General features: G+C 44.2%; 1 protein-coding gene across 3 annotated transcripts in view; it reads right to left on the reverse strand.

Annotated features, from left to right (window-relative positions):
• osbpl9 (oxysterol binding protein-like 9) overlaps positions 1 to 23,687 on the reverse strand; it is a 238,513-nt gene that overhangs the window by 209,327 nt on the left and 5,499 nt on the right. For all 3 annotated transcript variants that reach the window (XM_070886876.1, XM_070886877.1, XM_070886875.1), the window contains exon 2: positions 9,733 to 9,783. In XM_070886876.1, the coding sequence (XP_070742977.1) occupies positions 9,733 to 9,783 (51 nt within the window). The remainder of the gene's footprint in view (positions 1 to 9,732; positions 9,784 to 23,687) is intronic.

Consider the following 23,687-nt stretch of genomic DNA (forward strand, 5'->3'; position numbering starts at 1 on the left):
CTCAGGTTTCAGTGGAGGGTGGGTTTTACCAGATTTTGTCTGTGTGTAAGGGGGTCCAGCAGTGATTTGTGTTTTACATGGGGTTTGGTGTTGATCGTGTTCTTGGGTGGGGAGGGGAGAAAGGAATCCGGTATCTAATTCTGTTTCGGGTGGTGGGGGGTGTGGTTTGACTAGTGCTCCCGCCATGGTCGATCCAGTTGGTTTCTGCTTGAGCGGAAGGGTGTTGTCTGGATATGTGTCACACCATGTTGCATTTTCAATTCTTTGACACTTTTCCTGCTTGCTTCACGTTGGGTTTTGTCACTTTCCTCATCCTCTGCTATTTCTTTCTCTGGCTGGTGACCCTTCGGTGTGACTTACTTCTGTTTTGTTTCCCCCATCATTTTTGACATCTTTTGTTTTCCCATTTTGCTGTGTGGTCACCTTTACCGATGCTGCTCTCGACATTGGCCGGCCGCATGGGCCATGCTCCTTGCTTTGACATTTAGAGGGGAATTTTAACCCCCCAAAACAGGTGGGTTTGGGTCGGATGTTAAAAATTTCAAACCCAACCCCAACCTGCCTCAAACCCGCCCACTTCCGGTTTAATGAAACCAAGACATGGGGGGTCGGGGGGATCCCGCTTAGCTGCTCCTGCCCGCCCACGCCTTTACTTTCCCCCTCCCCACATCACCGGACACCCCACTGAGCCACGATTCTCACCTCCCCCCCCCCACCCCCAGCCGGTCTTTCCAATCCCTCCCTCCCTCCTTCTACGTACCCCAGGTACATTTTCCAATCGCACCTCCCACCGACTCTTCCGATCTCCCCCACCCCGACACTTCCAATCTCACTTCCCCCTCCACTCCCCGCCACACTTCCAATCTCACTCTCCCCATCCCCCCCCCCCCCCACCCCCCGCCGGCCCTTCCGATCTTCCCCCCCGCCCCCGGCCCTTCCGATCTCCCCACCCAGACACTTCCAATCTCACTCCCCCCTCCCGACACTTCCAATCTCACTCCCCACCCCACCCCCTACCCCCCGACCCTTCCGATCTCCCCACCCCGACACTTCCAATCTCACTCCCCCCCCCGCCCCCCACGCCGGCCCTTCCGATCTCACTCCCCCCACCCCCTGGTCTTTCTAATCTCAACCCCCACCCCAACCCTTCCGATCTCATCCCCTCCAATCTCACCCCCAGACCCTTCCGATCTCACCCCCCCTCCGACCCTTCCGATCGCGCCCCCCCACCTTTCCAATCGCCCCACTGACCTGATCTTCCCCCACTCGGCTATTTCTTTGATTACCAGTGAAATTACATACGTTTCAAATATTTTGACGCTCCAATATTTTTTGCTTGGCTTGACCATTTTTGCGCCAGTCTATTTGTTCGATGTAGATTTTTGCCCTACTAGTCCAGTGAAGCACACTGAGTATTACTAACATAACAACTGACCATTTTTTATTTAGGATGCACCAGTATAGAGTTTATCTGCAGCGGTGTCTATTTATTGTCTGTCTAGCACTATTTCGGTTTGTCAGCGACATTCCTTCGGTTTTGCTCATTTCAAGCCCTTTCATGTCACTGTCTTAGTTTCTTTAAAAAAATTAATGGATGTATACATTTGCAGAACCACTCGGTTATGATCCGAGGGTGGGAGGCAGCAGTTGGGAAAGAGGGTCAATGGGTGGGTGGGAAAATCAGGATTTTAAGTGTGAACTTTATTTTAATGCAATTCAGAAGAATACAGGAATCCGGTGCTACTGGTACATGTGCAATTGGGAGCCATTTTGTTTATTCTAAATATAAACACAAGAAAGCACAAATCTCCAAATTCATCTGCCTTCTGTCTCTTGCTTTTAAATTAAAAAATCAATAATAGTTTTGATGTTAAGTGACTGCTTTTGTTGGTCTCTCCATTTTTGCAAAAAGACGATTTAAGGGATAAATTTAATCATGATATTCAGAAGTATGCAATTTGGGATTTCTTTGCTTAAAAACTTAATTTAGACATTTAAATTTAGTTATACGCCATAATTTGAAAAAAAATGGAATCATTTAATGGAATGTAGTTTTAAAAAGCAGAAATATTATAAAGAGAGGAAATGAAATGTGGGTAAGAAAGAGATCTGTAATTGCTCTCTCAACAGCTCAGCAAATATATCCTGTGAGTAACTGAGCCAAGCGAAAGGAGGAAGATTCCAGGTTTAACAGCCAGTCTGTGCTGAGTTAACGGGCATCAGCCAAGGCTGCACTAACGGCATTATACTTGGTATAAATGCCCCTGGGATGGATGGGAGTGGGGGGGTGAGAGAAAGAGAGAAGGGAGAAACAAGGTACATAGAAACATAGAAAATAGGTGCAGTTGTAGGCAATTCGGCTCTTCAAGCCTGCACCACTATTCAATATGATCATGACTGACAGTACGGTTCCTGTGTTTAATTGCTATCCACCTATGTTAGAAGCATGTGTGTGTGGATGTCAGGATCAGATTTAGCTATGATGCCTCCATGTTGAGCATGCCGCCAATGCTCAAGGTCAAGGCTCACACAGGCACAATGATTACTTAAGCAGAGTACCAGAACATGCTCTTTGGTTATGGAATCATCATTCACAAGCCATCTTAGATCTGGTCCTGTGTAATGAGACAGGAAAAATAAACGAGCTCCTTGTAAAAGATCCTCTCGGAATGAGTGATCACAATATGGTTGAATTTGTAATACAGATTGAGAATGAGGAAGTTGTGTCAGAAACGAGCGTACTATGCTTAAACAAAGGGGACTACAGTGGGATGAGGGCAGAGTTGGTTAAAGTAGACTGGAAACAAGGACTAAACGGTGGCACAATTGAGGAACAGTGGAGGACTTTTAAGGAGCTCTTTCATAGTGCTCAACAAAAATATATTCCAGTGAAAAAGAAGAGCGGCAAGAGAAGGGATAACCAGCCGTGGATAACCAAGGAAATAAAGGAAAGTATCAAATCAAAGACCAATGCCTATAAGGTGGCCCAAGGTTAGTGGGAAACTAGAGGATTGGGAAAATTTTAAGCAACAGCAAAGAATGACTAAAAAAGCAATAAAGAAAGGGAAGATAGATTACGAAGGTAAACTTGCGCAAAACATAAAAACAGATAGTAAAAGCTTTTACAGATATATAAAACGGAAAAGAGTGACTAAAGTAAATGTTGGTCCCTTAGAAGATGAAAAGGGGGATTTAATAATGGGAAATGTGGAAATGGCTGAGACCTTAAACAATTATTTTGCTTCCGTCTTCACAGTGGAAGACACAAAAACCATGCCAAAATTTGCAGGCCACAGGAATGTGGGAAGGGAGGACCTTGAGACAATCACTATCACTAGGGGGGTAGTGCTGGACAGGCTAATGGGACTCAAGGTAGACAAGTCCCCTGGTCCTGATGAAATGCATCCCAGGGTATTAAAAGAGATGGCGGAAGTTATAGCAGATGCATCCGTTATAATCTACCAAAATTCTCTGGACTCCGGGGAGGTACCAGCGGATTGGAAAGCAGCTAATGTAACGCCTCTGTTTAAAAAAGGGGGCAGGCAAAAGGCAGGTAACTATAGGCCGGTTAGTTTAACATCTGTAGTGGGGAAAATGCTTGAAACTATCATTAAGGAAGAAATAGCGGGACATCTAGATAGGAATAGTGCAATCAAGCAGATGCAGCAAGGATTCATGAAAGGGAAATCATGTTTAACTAACTTACTGGAATTCTTTGAGGATATAACGAACATGGTGGATAGAGGTGTATTTAGATTTCCAAAAGGCATTCGATAAGATGCCACACAAAAGGTTACTGCAGAAGATAAAGGTACGCGGAGTCAGAGGAAATGTATTAGCATGGATAGAGAATTGGCTGGCGAACAGAAAGCAGAGAGTCGGGATAAATGGGTCCTTTTCCGGTTGGAAATCAGTGGTTAGTGGTGTGCCACAGGGATCAGTGCTGGGACCACAACTGTTTACAATATACATAGATGACCTAGAAGAGGGGACAGAGTGTAGTACAACAAAATTTGCAGATGACACTAAGATTAATGGGAAAGCGGGTTGTGTAGAGGACACAGAGGCTGCAAGGAGATTTGGATAGGTTAAGCGAATGGACTAAGGTTTGGCAGATGGAATACGATGTCGGAAAGTATGAGGTCATCCACCTTGGGAAAAAAAACAGTAAAAGGGAATATTATTTGAATGGGGAGAAATTACAACATGCTGTGGTGCAGAGGGACCTGGGGGTCCTTGTGCATGAAACTCTTTTTGGTCCTTGTGCATGAATCCCAAAAGGTTAGTTTGCAGGTGCAGCAGGTAATCAGGAAGGCGAATGGAATGTTGGCCTTCATTGCAAGAGGGATGGAGTACAAAAGCAGGGAGGTCTTGCTGCAACTGTATAGGGTATTGGTAAGGCCGCACCTGGAGTACTGCGTGCAGTTTTGGTCACATTACTTAAGGAAGGATATATTAGCTTTGGAAGAGGTACAGAGACGATTCACTAGGCTGATTCCAGAAATGAGGGGGTTACCTTATGATGATAGATTGAGTAGACCGGGTCTTTACTCCTTGGAGTTCAGAAGGATGAGGGGTGATCTTATAGAAACATTTAAAATCATGAAAGGGATAGACAAGATAGAGGCAGAGAGGTTGTTTCCACTGGTAGGGGAGACTAGAACTAGGGGGCACAGCCTCAAAATACGGAGGAGCCAATTTAAAACCGAGTTGAGAAAGAATTTCTTCTCCCAGAGGGTTGTGAATCTGTGGAATTCTCTGCCCAAGGAAGCAGTTGAGGCTAGCTCATTGAATGTTTTCAAGTCAAAGATAGATAGATTTTGAAGCAATAAGGGAATTAAGGGTTACGGGGAGAGGGCGGGTAAGTGGAGCTGAGTCCACGACCAGATCAGCCATGATCTTATTGAATGGCGGAGCAGGCTCGAGGGGCTAGATGGCCTACTCCTGTTCCTAATTCTTATGTTCTTATGTTATGTTCTTATGTTCTTATGTTCAGTGAGAAGTAAACATCAGGAAAGCAGAGAGAAATCCACAGGATCTGACAGCTACCGCCCCGGAGTATTAAAAGAAATTAGGAAATTGCAGATTCATTACTCATAATTGTCCAAAGCTCTCTAGATTCAGGAATTGTGTTTTTTTATTGGAAAATTACAAAAAGGGAGGATGGGAGAAACCAGATAACTACAAATCTGTCAGTTTATCAACTGAGGGGAAGCTACTGGGATCTATCAGAAATAAAGTGACTGAGCACTTGAACAAGCATCAGCTGATTAGAATCAGCATGGATTCATGAAGGGCAAGTCATGTCTGACTAATTTAGTTGAATTTTTTGAGAAGGTCACTGGCATATTGGATCAGGGAGCCTCTATGGATGAGCATCTATATGGACTGCCAGAAGGCATTTGATAAGTTTATGCACAAGAGGTTACCAAAAATGTGCATGGAATTGGACATGTGACATGGGTTGGCAATTGATTAGGAGGTAGGAGATGTAGAGTTAGGATAACGGGTTTGTTCTGATTGGTGGGATGTGACAAGTGGTATTTCCCAGGGATCTGTATTGGGGCCTGAGATTTTCACCATATATGAATGACTTGGATAAAGGAATACAGAGTTGTATACCCAAGTTTGGGTCTGAGAAAGACAAATTGGAATATTTTCTTACTGGTGAGAATCTAGGAGCTGTGGAGGAGCCAAGACATTTAGGCGTGCATGTACACAAATCGGTGAAAGCTCGTGCACAGGTACAAAAAGTCATCAAAAAGGCTAATGGAATGTTGGTCTTTATCCCAAAGGGATTGGAATTCAAAAGTGAGGAAGGGATGCTACAGTTGCATAGAGCCTTGGTCAGACCCCATCTGGAGTACTATTCAATTTTGGGAACAAACCTCAGGAAAGATATATTGGCCATGGACAAGTTACAGTGCTGAGTGAGTGGGCAAAAATTTGGCAGATGGAGTATAATGTTGGAAAGTGTGAGGTTATGCACTTTGGCAGGAAAAAAAATCAAAGAGTAAGTTATTATTTAAATGGAGAAAAATTGCAAAGTACAGCGGGACCTGGGGCTCCTGGTGCATGAAACACAAAAGGTTAATATGCAGGTACAGCAAGTGATCAGGAAGACCAATGGAATCTTGGCCTTTATCGCAAAGGGGATAGAGTACAAAGCAGGGAAGTCTTGCTACAGTTATACAGGGTATTGGTGAGGCCACACCTGGAATTCTGCATACAGTTTTGGTTTCCATATTTAAGAAAGGATATTCTTGCTTTGGAGGCAGTTCAGAGAAGGTTCACTAGGTTGATTCTAGAGATGAGGGGGTTAACTTATGAGGAAAGGTTGAGTAGGTTGGGCCTCTACTCATTGGAATTCAGAAGAATGAGAGGTGATCTTATCGAAACGTATATTATGAGGGGGCTTGACAAGGTGGATGCAGAGAGGATGTTTCTACTAATAGGGGAGACTAGAACTAGGGGGCATAATCTTAGAATAAGGGGCCGCCCATTTAAAACTGAGATGAGGAGGAATTTCTTCTCTCAGAGGATTGTAAATCTGTGGAATTCGCTGCCTCAGAGAGCTGTGGAAGGTGGGTCATTGAATACATTTAAGACAGAGATAGACAGTTTCGTAACCAAGAAGGGAATAAGGGGCTATGGGGAGCGGGCAGGGAAGTGGAACTGAGTCCATGATCGGATCAACCATGATCAGATCAACCATGATCGTATTAAATGGCGGAGCAGGCACGAAAGGCCGTGTGGCCTATTCCTGCTCCTATTTCTTATGTTCTTATGTTTCATATATTTCCTCTGGTAGGGGAAATCCAAACCACAAGGGCATAATCTTAAAATTAGAAGTGAAATCAGAAAGCACTTTTTCCACACAAAGTGTAGTGAGAATTTGGAAATCGCTCCCTTAAAAGTTGTGGATGTTGAGTCAATTGAAATTTTCAACACGGAGATCAATCCTTGACAACTTTGTTAGGCAAAGTGGTCAAGGAATATGGAACAAAGGCAGGTAAATGGAGTTGAGGTACAGATCAGCCATGATCTAATTGAATAATGGAATAAGCTGCAGGGGTTGAATGGCCTACTCCAGTTCCTACGTTCACAGGCAGCTTCTATAATGCTTATAGCTAAGGATGAATTAGAAAGCTACTCTATCTATTAAAAAACCTAGAAATTGGTATTCAGAATCAGCCTGGATGCCAATCCAGATATGTGCCAAGAAGGAAAATCAGTTTGTGAATAACTCCAATCGAGACCAATATCCATCTAGTCGGTCATAATTACAAAATGTTTCACATTCATCTTACTAATTGGCCACCTAAAACAACAGAACCTTGGGCGTCAATGATTGGTTACCAGATGTCCTCATAGTACTCAATCTAGTAACAGTTATCAATTTCTCTCAATGTGCAATTACAAGGGAATTCCAGATTGTGTGAGGCAGCTGAAGGACACGACCACCCAAAGATGGGGCGAAGGGAGGGGGGATGCCTAGTGGCCGGAGTCAGAGGAAACGAGGGCTTGGAGAGGGTTGTAGCGATGGAGGAGGTTGCAGAGATAGGGTGGGAAAGGCCATTGGCATTTAAACACAAGGATAAACATTTTAAATGTGAGGTGAAGAGGGACTGAGAGTCAATATAAGTCAAGCGTGACAGGCAATGGGACAGGATATGCAGAATTTTGGATGAGCTGGTTTATTGAGGTGAAGGATTGAAGGATGGCTTGGAGAACATTGGAATAATCGAGTTTGGAGGTGACAAAGGCATGGATGAAGTAGGGGTTGAAGCGGGCAATAGTTGTGATGAATACGTTCCCACTGGTTCTGTAGTTTCGTTCCACTCCAGCGGGGAGCTTGTGGAGCGTGAGGTGGAATATTGCAGCGAGAAGATGGTTGGCGCGATGACGCAGCCCTGCTTGACCCCGGTGCGGATGTGGATTGGGCCTGTGGTGGATCCGTTGGTCAGGATCACGGCTTGCATGTCGTCGTGGAGCAGGCGGAGGATGGCGACAAACTTTTGGGGGCAGCCAAAATGGAGGAGGACGCTCCATAGTCCCTCATGGTTAACAATGTCGAAGGCCTCTGTAAGGTCAAAGAAGGGTTGGTGTTGTCCCCTGCATTTCTCTTGCAGTTGTCGCACCGTAAAGATCATGTTCATTGTGCCCCGTAGTGGACAGAATAAGGGGAAGCTCAGCTTGGGTTCAAATAGGATGCCAATGTTGTGAACAGTATGGTTCAGCCAGAGACCATAGCCAGGGAGAGTGATAGAATGGGACCGAAAGCAGTGGCTTTGATCTACCCAATGTTTACAGTCCGACAGCACAGATGCAGTAAAGGGATCAAGAGAGATAGTGAAGAGGTAGAGTAGCCAAGGAGCAACATGTAGATGAGGAAGAGATCAGAACCATAGATAGATTCTTAGGGGTTCCAAAGGCAACGTGCAGTGCTGGGAAGAGAAGTCATTGCTGGAGGTGCTGGCCACATGCGGAGCGTAAGAGTGGAACAAAATGAGGACAGTTCCCCTCTAAAGCTGGACAACTGCAGAAAGGCATTGGTGTGGTACTCTGTATCAAAGGCTGCAGAAGTTGAGGTAGACAAGGAAAGATAATGCACCACAGTCTCAGAGAATATAGGGGTCGAACCTCGGTATCGCCGTTTTTGAGGCGGTGACACCGGCTGAGTGGAGATTTTAACACCAGCCGGCAATCATCGCCTCAAACTGACAAATTCAGTTTTGCTGCCCAAAGATGAGAGAGCAGCGCTAAAAGTGGCATTGCACACTCATCCTCGGGCGCTAACAGAACGGTAGCTCAGGAGGCCGACCGAATTTCCCAACGGTAGGCTGCCAGCATGCAAGTCGGAAAAAAAGAAGAAAAAACAAAGTTTCCAAAAATGTAACGGGCCCACACCCACACTTTCCCACTGGTGCCATTAATACATAAATGCTGAAAAAAAATTAAAGATAACAACTTACCTCAATCTCTGGATGCTACCGCTCCGGGATCCCCGATGTCCCGACAGCTTTTCCAGACAGTACAAACGCCTGCCGGTAAGGCCACCGTACCAATCTAATTTCGCAGCCACGATGCCAAGGGGGCGTTGCACGCTCGATGATATCACCACATGGGTGGGGGCAGATCGCACAGCGGTACCTCTTGGCGCCGCCCCCACCACCCAACTAAATTTGCCGTGAGCTGAGGAACCCGATCTCCGCCGACGGTAAGCACTAGCGGGTGGCGTTAGAAACGGAATTTCAACCCCATAGTTTCTGACTTCCGTTAGGTCCATTTTGGTGCTGTGGAAATCTGACTGGAAAGATTCAAACAAACATGGAATTGCAGGCGAGATGGGTACAGATTTAGGAGGCCACAACCAGTTCAAGTACTTTGGACAGGAATGGGAGGTTGGCAATGAAGGCAGTAATTTGGAAGAGTACAGGGGTTGAGTGCGTTTTTTTTTGAGAAAGGAGGTAATGAAGGGGTGAAGGAACCATTTACAATGTCAGCTAGCTTTGGAGCCAGGAAGGTAAATTGGCCAGCAGACAAGTGGAAATGGGGTCTCATGTGTGAGATGAAATCAGACAGGGAATGATGGGAATAAAATTAGAGACTAGAGAAAAACAACAAAAAATAGACGAGGACAACCTACGGCCCTAATGTTATGAAATCTCTTTTGATGGGTTGACAATCAGATTCTAAGTATCTAGCAATAGTGCAATATCTCATACTCACCCTCAGTCTAACACAGCCTCTTCGGGAACCTCGCATCATTTTATCCTTGGACTGGAAAGAAACAAAACCAATTTAGAAAATATTATCTGTAGCAGCTACATGTTACAGCAACACATGAAACAAAAAAAAATTCAGACTATTTAAAATCAATACATTTTAAATTAATTAGAAGTGGCACCATCTTCGTGATACTGTAGGGAAGAAAAATAACCCCAAGCAACTCTTTCACACTTCCTATCAGCTGGATATACAATGACATCAGAAAAAGACCTTTAAGCAATCTGGAGACCCATCCTTTATGTTGGGCAAGAGTAGGGAGCCTGAAGAAGAAAAAGAAGAAATGTCGATGTAAATAAATGTCTATGTAAATAAAAGTCTTGCATCGAGAACACATCCACACACATAATTCAAAAATGTCAGAATTGATAGTGCCACACTTTATCACACATGCAAGGTGTACATAAGGCCAAGGAAAAACGCACAACAAAAAAATAAACGTCATTACCTTGCACCCAATTATAAAATCAAATCACAACTTAACCTATGAATGAACAAAGCATAAGCAGATATGAAAACTAATGATCAAAAAACAGCAACCAGTCACAAATAGAAAGATGATGAAGGGCTACCAATGAAATCATTCACAATATTTCTCTAAATTCCTTTCCACCGCCTTAGCTGGCAAACTAGAAGCAGTTACTAACAGCCTGAAACTATTGCTTTTGATATTAGCATAGCTACATAATGCATCTGAGAGACATTTCTCCATCTGGAATTTTTATGGAGGGTTTAACCAATTTAAAATAAACAGGATATTGTCAAGTTTAAACATGCAGACTAGAGCAAAAAAAGCATTTAGCTGTGAGAAAAGCAGGATTGGGCATTGCTGTTCCGTGCCTCGGCTTTGCATGCTCATTCATTCCTGCATTTGGGTTTTCTTCTTCCCTCTTCTTCACATATGCTCAGTACGTCTGCATCAGTAAGTGTCTATGTCTCTATCTAGTACTTCCATCTGACCGTGTGACACCAAGGAGCCCTAGTAATATTGAAGTAAACGGGCACCAGAGGAAAAACTCCACTGGCTGGAGTCATGCCTCGCACAAAGAAACATGGTTGTGGTTGTTGGAGGCCAATCATCTCAGCCCCAGGACATTGCTGCAGGAATTCCTCAGGGCTGTGTCCTAGGCCCAACCATCTTTAGCTGCTTCATCAATGACCTTCCCTCCATCATAAGGTCAAAAGTGGGATGTTCGCTGATAATTGCAGTGTTCAGTTCCATTTGCAATTCCTCAGATAACGAAGCAGTCCGTGCCCACATGCAGCAAGACCTGAACAACATTCAGGCTCGGGCTGATAAGTGGAAAGTAACATTCTCACCACACAAGTGACAGGCAATGACTATCTCCAACAAGCGAGAGTCTAACTACCTCCCCTTGATATTCAATAGCATTACCATTGACGTATCTCCCACCATCAACATCCTGAGGGTCATCATTGAGAGAAGCTTAACTGGACCAGCCACATAAATACTGTGGCTACAGTAACAAGTCAGAGGCTGGGTATTCTGTGGCGAGTGACTAACCTCCCGACTCCCCAAAGCCTTTCCAGTATCTACAAGGCACAAGTCTGGAGTGTGACGGAACACTCTCCACTTGCCTGGATGAGTGCAGCTCCAACAACACTCAAGCAGCTCGACATCATCCAGGACAAAGCAGCCCGCTTGATTGGCACCCATCGACCACCATAAATATTCATTCCCTCCACCACCGGCGCACCGTGGCTGCAGTATGTACCATCTACAAGATGCACTGCAGCAATTCGCCAATGCTTCTTCAACAGAACCTCCCAAACCTGCAACCCCTACCACTAAGAATGACAAAGGCAGCAAACGCATTGGAACACTACCACCTCCAAGTTCCTCTGCAAGTCATACAGCATCCTGACTTGGAAATATATTGCCATTCCTTCACTGTCGCTGGGTCAAAATCCTGGAATTCCCTCCCTAACAGCACTGTGGGAGTTCCTTCACCACACGGACTGCAGCGGTTCAAGATGGCTCACCACCACCTTCTCAAGGGCAAGTAGGGATGGGCAATGAATACTGGCCTTGCCAGCGACACCCACATCCCATTAATATATTTGTTTTAAATTTAAAAGACTCTTTCCTCCTTGCCCCAATCACCAAATCCTTCCAGCTGGCATTGTGCCTTCAGCTCTCAATGCCTTTCTGCCTCAGTGAATCAGGAATCGCAAGGCTCTTCTTTTCACAAACTCTGCTGTCATCTATGTATTTCCATTTTACAAATTTTCCACGCCAATATTTCTAGTTATTTAACTTCAGAAAATATGTTAAACTTTATTTAATACTTCATTCCAACTCTTATTTCCTACCCCAGTGCCTAGGTCTTCCATGTCTTTACATGTCCACAACCCTTATGACAATTAAGTTCATTAAGCAATGTGGCATCTCCATGGCTCCTGCAGTTCGTGCTTTCAAAGCCAGCCCCCATAAAATTCTGCCAACCTCAGGACACCACCTGCTTCCACCATGCTCCTCATCCATCTTCCTATTCTCACAACCTACTTGCCCTAACATTCTCCCAAACAGCAGTCCATCCAAATACTCCTAAAATTCAGAGACCCCATTGCAACAGGAGAACTTATGGCCCCAAGTTTCCCCATGATTTGCTCCTGATTTTTAGGAGCAACTGGTGTAGAACGGAGTATCTTAGAAATCGGAATTCTCGCCATTTAGTTTGCTCCAGTTCTAGTCAGTTAGAACAGTTTCACTTTGGAACAGAATTTTTTTTTCAAAAGGGGGCGTGTCCGGCCACTTACGCCTGTTTTCAAAGTTTCGTCAGTGAAAACTTACTCTAAACTAACTTAGAATGTAGTAAGTGAAGATTTTTGTACGCTCGAAAAAACCTTGTCAACACTTTAGAAAATCAGGCGAAGGTTACAAATCAGGCGTAGGGAATGGGTGGGGGGGGGGGTTTAAAGGGAAGTTTACAAACATTAAACACTTCAGTTTTACAAATAAAGAGCCATCATCAATAATAAATGATAAAAACATCAACCAATAAATCAATCAAAAAAAATTTAATAAGAAATAATTTTTTTTTTAAATCAATAACTAAAACATTTTCTACTTACCGACTGCAGCGCCGGGAGCCCTCCAACAGCGTGCTGGGATGCCCACCCCCACCCCAGTGTGTCTCTGTCAGTGTCTCTATCTCTCTGTCAGTCTGTCTGTGTGTGTCTCTCTCACTCTGTCAGTGTTTGTGTTTCTGATAGCGAGGGGAGGGGGAGGAGGGGGGTAGAGGGAGAGAGGGGGGGGCGCAGGGGGAGCGAGGGGGGGGGAGAAGGGGGAGGGACGGGGGGGGAGAAGGGGGAGGGACGGGGGGGGAGAAGGGGGAGGGACGGGGGGAGAAGGGGGAGAAGGGGGAGGGACGGGGGAGAAACGGGGGGAGAAGGGGGAGGGACGGGGGGAGAAGGGGGAGAAGGGGGAGGGACGGGGGAGAAACGGGGGGAGAAGGGGGAGGGACGGGGGGAGAAGGGGGAGGGACGGGGGGAGAAGGGGGAGGGACGGGGGGAGAAGGGGGGAGGACGGGGGGAGAAGGGGGGGGGACGGGGGGAGAAGGGGGGAGAAGGGGGGAGAAGGGGGGGGGACGGGGGGAGAAGGGGGGGGGACGGGGGGAGAAGGGGGGGGGACGGGGGGAGAAGGGGGGGGGACGGGGGGAGAAGGGGGGGGGACGGGGGGAGAAGGGGGGGGGACGGGGGGAGAAGGGGGGGGGACGGGGGGAGAAGGGGGGGGGACGGGGGGAGAAGGGGGGGGGACGGGGGGAGAAGGGGGGGGGACGGGGGGAGGAAAGGAGAAGGGGGAGGGAGGGGAGGGGAAATGAGAAGGGGGAGGGAGGCTGAACGGGCCAGGCCCAGACGGGCCCGAGACTTCGGGCAGGGCCCATCCCCAGCACCAGATTTACAGGTAGGTGGCGTTGGGTTGGGTTGGGTCGGGGGGGTGGTGGGAGGGAGGTCGGTTCGGTTCGGGTCGGGTGGAGGGAGTGAGGGAGAGGGAGGTCAGGTCGGGGGGAGGGAGGTCAGGTCGGGTCCGGTCCGGAGGCGGGGGGCGGGAAGCGGGAGTCGAGTCGGGTCGGGAGGAAGCAGGAGCTGGGCGTGGGAGGAGCCTTATTCACGCAGCCCCAGTGAGGCCATTCGGCCAGGGCTAGGGGCTGCGTGCTTCGGCCCCTCCCACACAGTTTTGGGCGCCTGGAGCTACTGCACTTGCGCGCCCACTGTAGCGCGCATGTGCAGAGGTCCCGGCACTGTTTTCAGCGCAGGGACCTGGCTCCGCCCCCTACAGCTCGTGCTGCGCCGCGCCCAGCTGCAAACGACCTGCAGGGAGCCGGAGAATCTGGAAGTTTTTTTTAGGCGCACTTTGTGGCGCGAGAAACGGGCGTCCAGGTCGGGACTGCGCCGTTCTAGGCGCGGCTCGAAACTTGGGCCCCATGTCTTTTAATGCAATGGGAAATCAACTATTTAAATAAAATATGCATTTTGCAAGAAAATTGCGTGCGTGCATTCCACTTTGCAAATTTTCTAGAAGTCTAACACACAAATACTCAGCTACTATAAACCATCACAGAATTGTCACGTTTATGTAAAACACTAATATTTAAAAAAAATAAACAAACATCTTCTAATTTTTTGAAAATGTACAAGACAGAAGTTTTTAAACAGTATTTTCAGAGATAATGTGACTGGCACAAAAGGAAGTCATTTAAGTTTTGAAGGGAAAAAAAAAAGGTGGATAATTTTTGAATAGGAGATGGTAATTTTACTGATCGTAGATGATATTGCGTAAATGTCAATAATAAAAATGTAATGATTTCTATGGCTGTGTCTCATCACTGTGAAAACGGATGGCTGAATGCCTCAAGAGATGTCACAGAGCTTTAAACTCAGCCGGATAATCTCGCAATCTTTTGCAATAGTGTCCAACTGCATGAATAAGATTTTCTTTCAGCCATAGAAGCACAATGTCCAATTGTCTCCAAAACCATCTTAGCTGTTCGGCAGATTTCAATCATGCTGTGTGGCAATTAGCATTGTGTCATATCTTGTACTGCATGTTCTGTTTTCCATAGATATGCATAGTTTTGTTACATGCATGAATTAGCAAAATTTGTGTTTACATTTGCAAGCTTCTTTGCACAGCTACAGCTTAAATTCAAAACACCCATGCAAATTACAGCTCTAGCAGCATCCAGTACTTTTATCTGGCACACACTGCAAGCCTTAAACAAAACCCGAAGATCAGCACGAACTGCAGGAACCATGGAGATGCCACATTGCTTAATTAACTTAATTGTCATAAGGGTTGTGGACATGTAAAGACTAGTTGAAACACAGGGTAATGTACCATTAATACAAAAGTAAATACTGCAGATGCTGGAAATCTGAAATAGTAACAGGGAATGCTGGAAATACTCAGCAGATGAGGCAGCATCTATGGAGAGAAAAACAGAGCTAGCGTTTCAGGTCGATGACCTTTCATCAGAATATCTATCTTCTATAAACACCCAAGTCCAGCGATGATCACTTTCACCCCGTGTGAAAAGACACTGAACACCCCGATTATGGCTTTTCTCTACAATAAACAAACTCCTGAAACAACTCCCACTGGTGAAAGACAGTGGGAACAGGTGGCAGGGAATATACGTTCCAAATGGCAAATTGGTATGTTCTGCAATTTTTCAGGAAATTGAGCCAATTGAAATCATGTCCTGCTCGTCAAGAAACACTAAATATTCAATGAAGTGATGTAAAGATGGAACTTATTTTCTATGGGAACAGAAAATCATCAGAGAGGAATTATCATGCAGTCAGCATTACATTAATTTTAAACAGTACTGCTGTTGCATCTCACTCTTCTCCATCTGCCAGATCTACTATATCTCCGAAATAATGTTGCCTAATACATCTGAAGCATCCTAAGCCAACTTTATTTCTGTTCATAATTTTGGGAATCAACTATTAGAGATGCTAAAGACAATTTTATTGAAAAGCATCAGTTCCTATCATCCTGTCCCTCGCCAAATGTTTCTTTCATAACTTTCCAACTCTCTTTCATCCTGAAGGTCATTTTCTCCAACAACTCTAATTTTTATGATCTTGGTAAAAAATCTCATTCTATTGGTCTTCCATTATGGCTGACAAGAACATTTATTCCTGCCAGATTGATTGGATCCTCTGCTCTCTGCACCACTCGACCTCTGATCCTAATGGTTTCACTCCCATCAGCTTCAAGATATATGCCCCAAACTTATCCTTGTCCTAAGCTGTCTCTTCAATCCTTATTTTCACTTTGCTTTGCTTCCTCTTGGAAATATGGTTGAGTTTCCCCTATCCTTAAGAAAAAGGATTCCTGTTACCCTTTTACTTCCCTTACTTCAATACTTTTTAAAAAGTTACAGAAGCTTAGGTTAACTCAAATTGTCTATCTTTGAAAACTCTAGTCTATTCCAAAAATGCCAGTGCAGTTTTTAGCATGACTGTCCTATAATCATCTTGTTGTCATTGTATGGACCTCTGGAATTATATTCTTGAACACTTGGGTGAATCATCTGGGTGATTATGCATCTCCCTCCTGAATGTCTGCTCACTTGTGAACAAGACCCTTGCCATCCATGAGCTCATTGTGGATGATTGCATCAACAGAAACCTGGCTGATGGGTGATGACACCTTCCCCCTAAATGAAGCCTCCCTGCCTGGCTATACCTTCCACCACTTGCTCTGCCCAAACCATCGTGGTGGCGGTGTGGCTCTTATCACCAAATCACACCTTGGTCTGTCCCCTTACCCCTCTGGCACTTTCTCCTTCTCTGAGCATCTCGCCTTGTTAAAATCCTCGTTCACTACCGCCCACCCAAGTATCTTACCCAGATATCTTCACTGCTTTCCGCCCTCAGCCTCTGCACCAAGCGACTTCTTATCCTCGATGAGTTCAACCTCCATCTCAACTGATCATTGCCAAATGTTTATTTCATAACTTTCCCACTCTCTTTCATCCTGAAGGTCCTTTTGACTCACTTTCTCCAACAACTCTAATTTTTATGATCTTGGTAAAGAATCTCATTCTATTGGTCTTCCATTATGGCTGACAAGAACATTTATTCCTGGAGCTCATGGACTTGTCACTAAGATTGAGACCATCCAATCACCTATCTCTGCTGTTTCCCTCCCTTCCCCTCACCCACCAGGCCAAAATTACTCCAAGGTTCTCCCCTGCACAAGTCCTGAACTCGTATCTTCCTCTAGTTTTTCTCCTATCTCCTCTCATGCCCACTCAGAGCTCATCTTGTCCACGAGATCCCACCTCATGCTACCTCAACCCTATTCCCACTAATCGTACTAAACTGCTGACCACCCAACTTTCCTTCGTGGTTCCTATGTTAGCTGATATTGTTAATGGTTCTCTCTCTTCAGGTACTGTCCCCCTCTCCTTCAAATCTGCCGGCATCACCCCTCTCCTAAAAAAAAACAACCCTTGACCCCTCCATCCTTGCAAACTACCGTCCCATCCCCAACCTCACTTTCCTCTCCAAAGTCCTTGAACATGCTATCGCCGCCCCCCCCACTCCACCCCCCAAATCAGTGGCCATCTTTCCCGGAACTCCATGTTTGAATTCCTCCAAATCAGATTTCCGCCCCTGCCATAGTACCAAAAAGGCTCTTAATCAAATTCACAAATGACATCCTATGTGACTGTGACAAAGATAAGCTATCCCTCCTCGTCCTTCTCGACCTGTCTGCAGCCTTTCATATTGTTGACTACACAATCCTCCACCAACGCCTCTCCACCATAGTCAGCTGGGTGGGAGTGCACTCACCTGGTTCCATTCTTATCTATCTAATCATAGTCAGAGAATCACCTGCAATGGCTTCTCTTACCTCTCCCGCAATGTTATGCATGGTGTCCCCCCAAGGATCTATCCTTGGCTCCTTCCTATTTCTCATCTACGTGCTGCCCCTCAGCATCAAAATCATCCAAAAACACAGCGCCAGTTTCTACATGTACGCTGAAGACACCCACCACCTCTCTTGACCCCTCCTGTAATGTTTAATTACACTGCAAGAAGTTTAAAGATTTAAGACTGACCGTTGATCAGTCATTACAACATATCTCAAAATGTAACAATGTAGAAAGTGCAAAAGGGTATAACCAAAGAATTGATTGTACGAGAAGTTATGGATCACAATCATGCGTCTGTGTAACCAGGAATAAGTTATCAGCACCAAAGTAAACTTTTACTACAACAGATAAAATTACTACTGATGATTGCAAAACTTTGACTTACAGAAAACAAATTATACATAAGATTTATCAGATTGGTTAAACTCTTGAAATCCCCCACCTCAAATCACAAAACTGTTCATCTGAATGCCTTATAGTGGTAACCCAATCAAGAAAGTCTCAAGAGGTGTTCTGGAGATGGCAAGTTTTCTCTACATAACTTTGATGAAATTAGAAAAACAATCCTTCTGTGAGGTGTGGACAGTCAATCTTAACAATACCACTTTCTAATACTGATGCAAATTACAAGTTTTAACCCTATTCTGTTGCCAATCATATGCTTTTCCAACCCCCTCATACATACATTTTCCCCTCCAAAAAGACATCAACTAGGATCTTAAAAACAACTTTTTATTTCAATTCAGAAAAAATAGAAATATTATACAGTGTTTAATAGAAATTGTTAAAAATGGGATTAAAAATCACACAGATTTGTTATACCTCTTTCCCCCATCACCCCATTTTGGTATCCATTTTCAATCCTGCTCACATTACCGGGATAATTACTTTCTGATGAGTAACATGCTCATTTTACTGAACATTCTTTGAAATTTGATCACAAAAGTATTTGTAATTCATTGATGTTTGAAGAAAATGTACATATTTTATGGACAATTGTTCTAAACCTAAGGGGAAAGGCTGGATTAAAACTTAATTTTTCAGCTAGTATCTCACTTGTTGATCATACTTCAAATTGAATAAGTAATGTCAATTCTTTAATCAATTGCAACATCTGCTGCAACAGAGACAAGTGTTTTAAAAAGAACTTTTTCTTTCAACATACATACAGATTGCAGTGGATTGCCAATTATTGGTGCAACACAAGTTTAGTCGCTCGCTCCATTAAAATTTTCTATCTCAGCTGCATTGTTGTGAGGTTGCACTAAGCAGAGGGAAGCATTGCGCAAGAAAATAGAATTGGAATTTATGGAAAATACAAGCGACCAAAAAATCTAATGAAATTATTTCTTGCAAAGAACAGATGATATATGAATTGAATTGTTACCTGGTGCACTGAATGCAAAAAGATGTATATAGATATATTTTTTTTAAACAGATGGGAACCATCACAATTCTGAGTGGGGGAGGGGGAAGGGGGAAAAATGAATTTACTCAGTAGGATAACAATAACACTTTCTTATGGTAATGTCAGGTTGGTAGCTCTCTTGCCTTATGGTTAAAAGTTTGTGAGGTTGAGTCGCACACCTTGATGAACGCACAATCAAGGCTTACACTCCAGTGAATTAACTATGAGGCAGTTACATTGTTGGAAGTGTCGAGTTTCCAAGGATGCTTTCTCCCTGTTCAAGCAGACCTTCAGGAGCTATATGTCCAAGTCAATATGATGTGTGACATGGACACAATGCTGTTCCTATGATACTGCTGCTCTTGTCCTTCTTGGTGGGAGAAGTTGCAGGGCTGGGAAGTGTTGTTGAAGTAAGACAGGTGAGTTGCGAAAGCACATTCTGTAGATAGTACGTCCTACAACTACAGTGCACTAGTGCTGGAAGAGGTGGATATTACGTTCAGTGGCAGGAACGCCATGCAAAAAAATTGTTCTATCCTAGATGCTTTCAAGCTGCGAGTGTTGTTGTAGTTGCATCCATCCGAGTGATGAGTATACCATCACACTCCTGACTTGAACCTTGAGCCACAAGTCATAGGGTACCCATCCTCTGCCTTGCTCTTGTTGCCAGTGTTGATAATGCTAATGCAGTTAAACTCTGGTCAAGGTGGTGTTGGGACTCAGTGATGATGAGGTCATTGAGGATGGGAGGGTTGGGGAAGAGTTCAGCCTTTTCAATAACAACTACTAGCATTTATATAGTGCCACTAATGTAGTAACATCTCCAACAGCGCTTCACAGGAACCGCATAAGGAGATATTAGGACAGATGACAAAAAACTCGTTCAAGGAGTGTCTTAAAAAGGCACTGAGGTGGAGAGTTAGTGAGGGATTTCCAGAGTTTAGGGCCTAGAAAGCTGAAGACACTGTCGCCAATGATGAGGCGAAGGAAATTGGGGATGCACAAGAAACTGGAATTGAGTTCTGAGAGTCTTGCAGTGCTGGAGGAGGATACAGAGATAGGGAGGTGTGAGGCTATAGAGGGATTTAAATACAAGGATGAGAATTTTAAATGTTAGGCATTGCTGGACTGGGAGTTAATGTAAGTCAGCAAGCACAGGAGTGATGGGTGACCAGGATTTGTGCAAGTCAGGATATGGGCAGCAGAGCTTTGGATGAGAAGAAGTTTACGGAGAGTGGAAGATGGGAGACCGGTAGGAGATTGACTGGTACAGAATCAAAGACAGACTTATAATTAAAAGTTTCACTTGGTAGAATAGTAATTAAATGCAACAGAATGAAACTAACGATAAGATAACAAAGTAAGGGAATTGTACCGGTTTATAGAAAAAAGAGCTCAAGTAAAGTAAACTAAAAAGTTATTTATGTCATGTCAATTAAATTCTAAGAGATGTATTTTAACTTTTATATAGTTGTGTAATGCAGAATTATGTGGATTGTTACATAGAGGGAATAAGAAAAATGTATAATATTGTCTGTTTGGGACATTTTATTTATAAAGGCATTATATAAATATAAGTTGTTGTTGTTTGTAATGAGTGTTTAGATTCATAAAAGCCTCAGAACTGCAACACGTTTGAATCCTCAACCAAACTATCAGGTTTTGTTATAAGCACTGCCTTTTATGTGCATGTTTAGGTATTATTGCATGTACTGGGTTGTACTGTATACTGAATAATTCTGTGACACTTGATGTTCAATGCTTAGAACCTAATTGACTTCAGGAGTAAATTATAAAGAAGAGTGCCTCCTTTAACAATATACAGACAAAGAAAAACCTAAATGGTCAGTAAAGAAACAGAGTGCAGAATCATGAATCTTTAAAAGATGCGAGTGCAGGTAGAATAGACCATAAAAAGGCAACTGCAATTCTGGGTTTGATAGAGAGAGGCACTAAATAGAGAAGCAAGAAAATTATCATGAATTTGTACAAGATATTAGTTAGACCATAATTGGAATATTGCATGAAATTGTGGGCATATTGTACGAAGAAGATTAGAGCTAAGGAAATGGTACAGCGAAGATTTGATAGAATTATACTCAGGATTTGATGTTAGCTACAAAGGAGGTTTTTTTTCATTTTAATACAAGGATTGAAAATTATAAAAGATGAATAACCAGAATTATCACTGGAAGAACATATTGACGATAACATAATTTAATAGAGAATTGGATAAATAATGAAAATTAATTTTAAATGGTACATTGAAAGAGCAAGGAAATGAAATTGACAGCTTCAGTTAAAGAAGCTAGAACTGGCACTGGCATAGCCATAATACACCAAATGGTGGTTGTGTACTGTAAATTCTACGATTCCTCGATCACTCTGCTGCTTTCTATACTGTTGGCCATTGTAGTTCGCAGATAGACCGTGATCTCATTAAATAGCGGAACAGGCTTGAGAGGCTAAATGGCCTACTCCTGCTCCTATGCTCCTTCTCCATAGCATGACTCGCTTATATCTCATCAAAATTATTTCTTCTCCCATGCCAGCACACTCACAGTTCTGTCTTTTGTGCTCTCCTAGGCCCTAGATTCCAAGGGACAGCCTATGATGATGAGGCCCATCACATATAGTGGAGTCGTCATTCTTCACCAATATATCATTCATAGCAGCTGCTCAATGACTGAACATTTGAAATGTTTATGCAGATAGGAGCATATTTTTACTGTTGATTTTTACTCAACTAAAATTACATTAAGGTTGGGGAAAGAGAAGTGGATTTAACCTGAAGTATTTCACTCACCCAGCCCTCCCCAACTCTCAAAGCATTGTGCACCTCAACATTTTGACCTTTCATTTATGATCATGAACTATCTTAGTATAAGTCGTACTATCTCACATCATTGGGGTAGGGAAATCAAATTAAGAACTGGGGACTGCACTGGAAAGGGTGTAGAGGAGATTTATAAGAATGTTGCCTGGACTGGAGAATTTTGGCTATGAGGAATGATTGGAGATGATGGGTCTGTTTTCTTTGGAACAGAAGCGGCTGAGGGGAGACCTGATTGAAGTGTATAAAATGATGAGAGGCCTGGATAGAGTGGATAGGAAAGACATGTTTCCCTTAGCAGAGGGGTCAACAACCAGGGGGTATAGATTTAAAGTAATTGAGAGGAAGTTTAGAGGAGATGAGGAGAAATGTCTTCACCCAGAGGGTGATGGGGGTCTGGAACTCACTGCCTAAAAGGGTGGTAGAGGCAGAACGCCTCACCACATTTTAAAAATATTTGGATGTGCACTTAAAGTGCAATAACCTACAGGTCTACGGACGAAGAGCTCGAAAGTGGGATTAGGCTGGATAGCTCTTGGTCGGTCGGCGCGGACACGATGGGCCCCTTCTGTGCTGTAAATTTCTATGATCTCAAAATGTATACTCAGTTTGAGTATTTCATTTGGGTGCCTCTTCCAATACTAGAATTTCTCCTAGGGAGGGCATTCGAAGGATTAATGTGCGTTTGCTGTGAGATCCAGGAATTAATATTTAGTGCAAGTGAGGGAAGTTTGGGTGTGTATTTGTGCTTTATGTAAGATCCAAGAATTAATGCTGTTTTTGTGAGGGGACACGAACACATGTTTGCTTACAGAACTGGCAAGGGTCATGGAGTCTCGGAGCGGGTGCACGATATTCTGAAAAGGGAGGGTGAACAGCCAGTTGTCATGGTGCACATTGGTACCAACGATATAGATAAAAAATGGGATGAGGTCCTCCGAGACGAATTTAAGGAGCTAGGAGCTAAATTAAAAAGTAGGGCCTCAAAAGTAGTAATCTCCGGATTGCTACCAGTGCCACGTGCTAGTCAGAGTAGGAATCGCAGGATAGCTCAGATGAATACGTGGCTTGAGCAGTGGTGCAGCAGGGAGGGATTCAAATTCCTGGGGCATTGGAACCAGTTCTGGGGGAGGTGGGACCAGTACAAACCGGACGGTCTGCACCTAGGCAGGACCGGAACCAATGTCCTCGGAGTGTTTGCTAGTGCTGTTGGGGAGGAGTTAAACTAATATGGCAGGGGGATGGGAACCAATGCAGGGAGACAGAGGGAAACAAATTGGAGACAGAAGCAAAAGACAGAAAGGTGATGAGTAAAAGTGGAGGGCAAGGAAACCCAAGGCAAAAAACAAAAAGGGCCACTTTGCAGCAAAATTCTAAAGGGTCTAAGTGTACTAAAAAGGCAAGCCTGAAGGCTCTGTGCCTCAATGCGAGGAGTATTCGGAATAAGGTGGACGAATTAACTGTGCAGACAGCAGTTAACGGCTACGATGTGGTTGGCATCACGGAGACATGGCTCCAGGGTGATCAAGGCTGGGAACTCAACATCCAAGGATACTCAACAGTTAGGAAGGATAGACAGAAAGGAAAAGGAGGTGGGGTGGCGTTGCTGGTTAAAGAGGAAATTAAGGCAATTGTAAGGAAAGACATTAGCTTGGATGATGTGGAATCGGTATGGGTGGAGCTACGGAATACCAAGGAGCAGAAAATGCTAGTGGGAGTTGTGTACAGACCTCCAAACAGT

The sequence above is a fragment of the Pristiophorus japonicus genome, chromosome 8 (genome assembly GCF_044704955.1).
Source record: "Pristiophorus japonicus isolate sPriJap1 chromosome 8, sPriJap1.hap1, whole genome shotgun sequence".
NCBI lineage: Eukaryota > Metazoa > Chordata > Chondrichthyes > Pristiophoridae > Pristiophorus > Pristiophorus japonicus.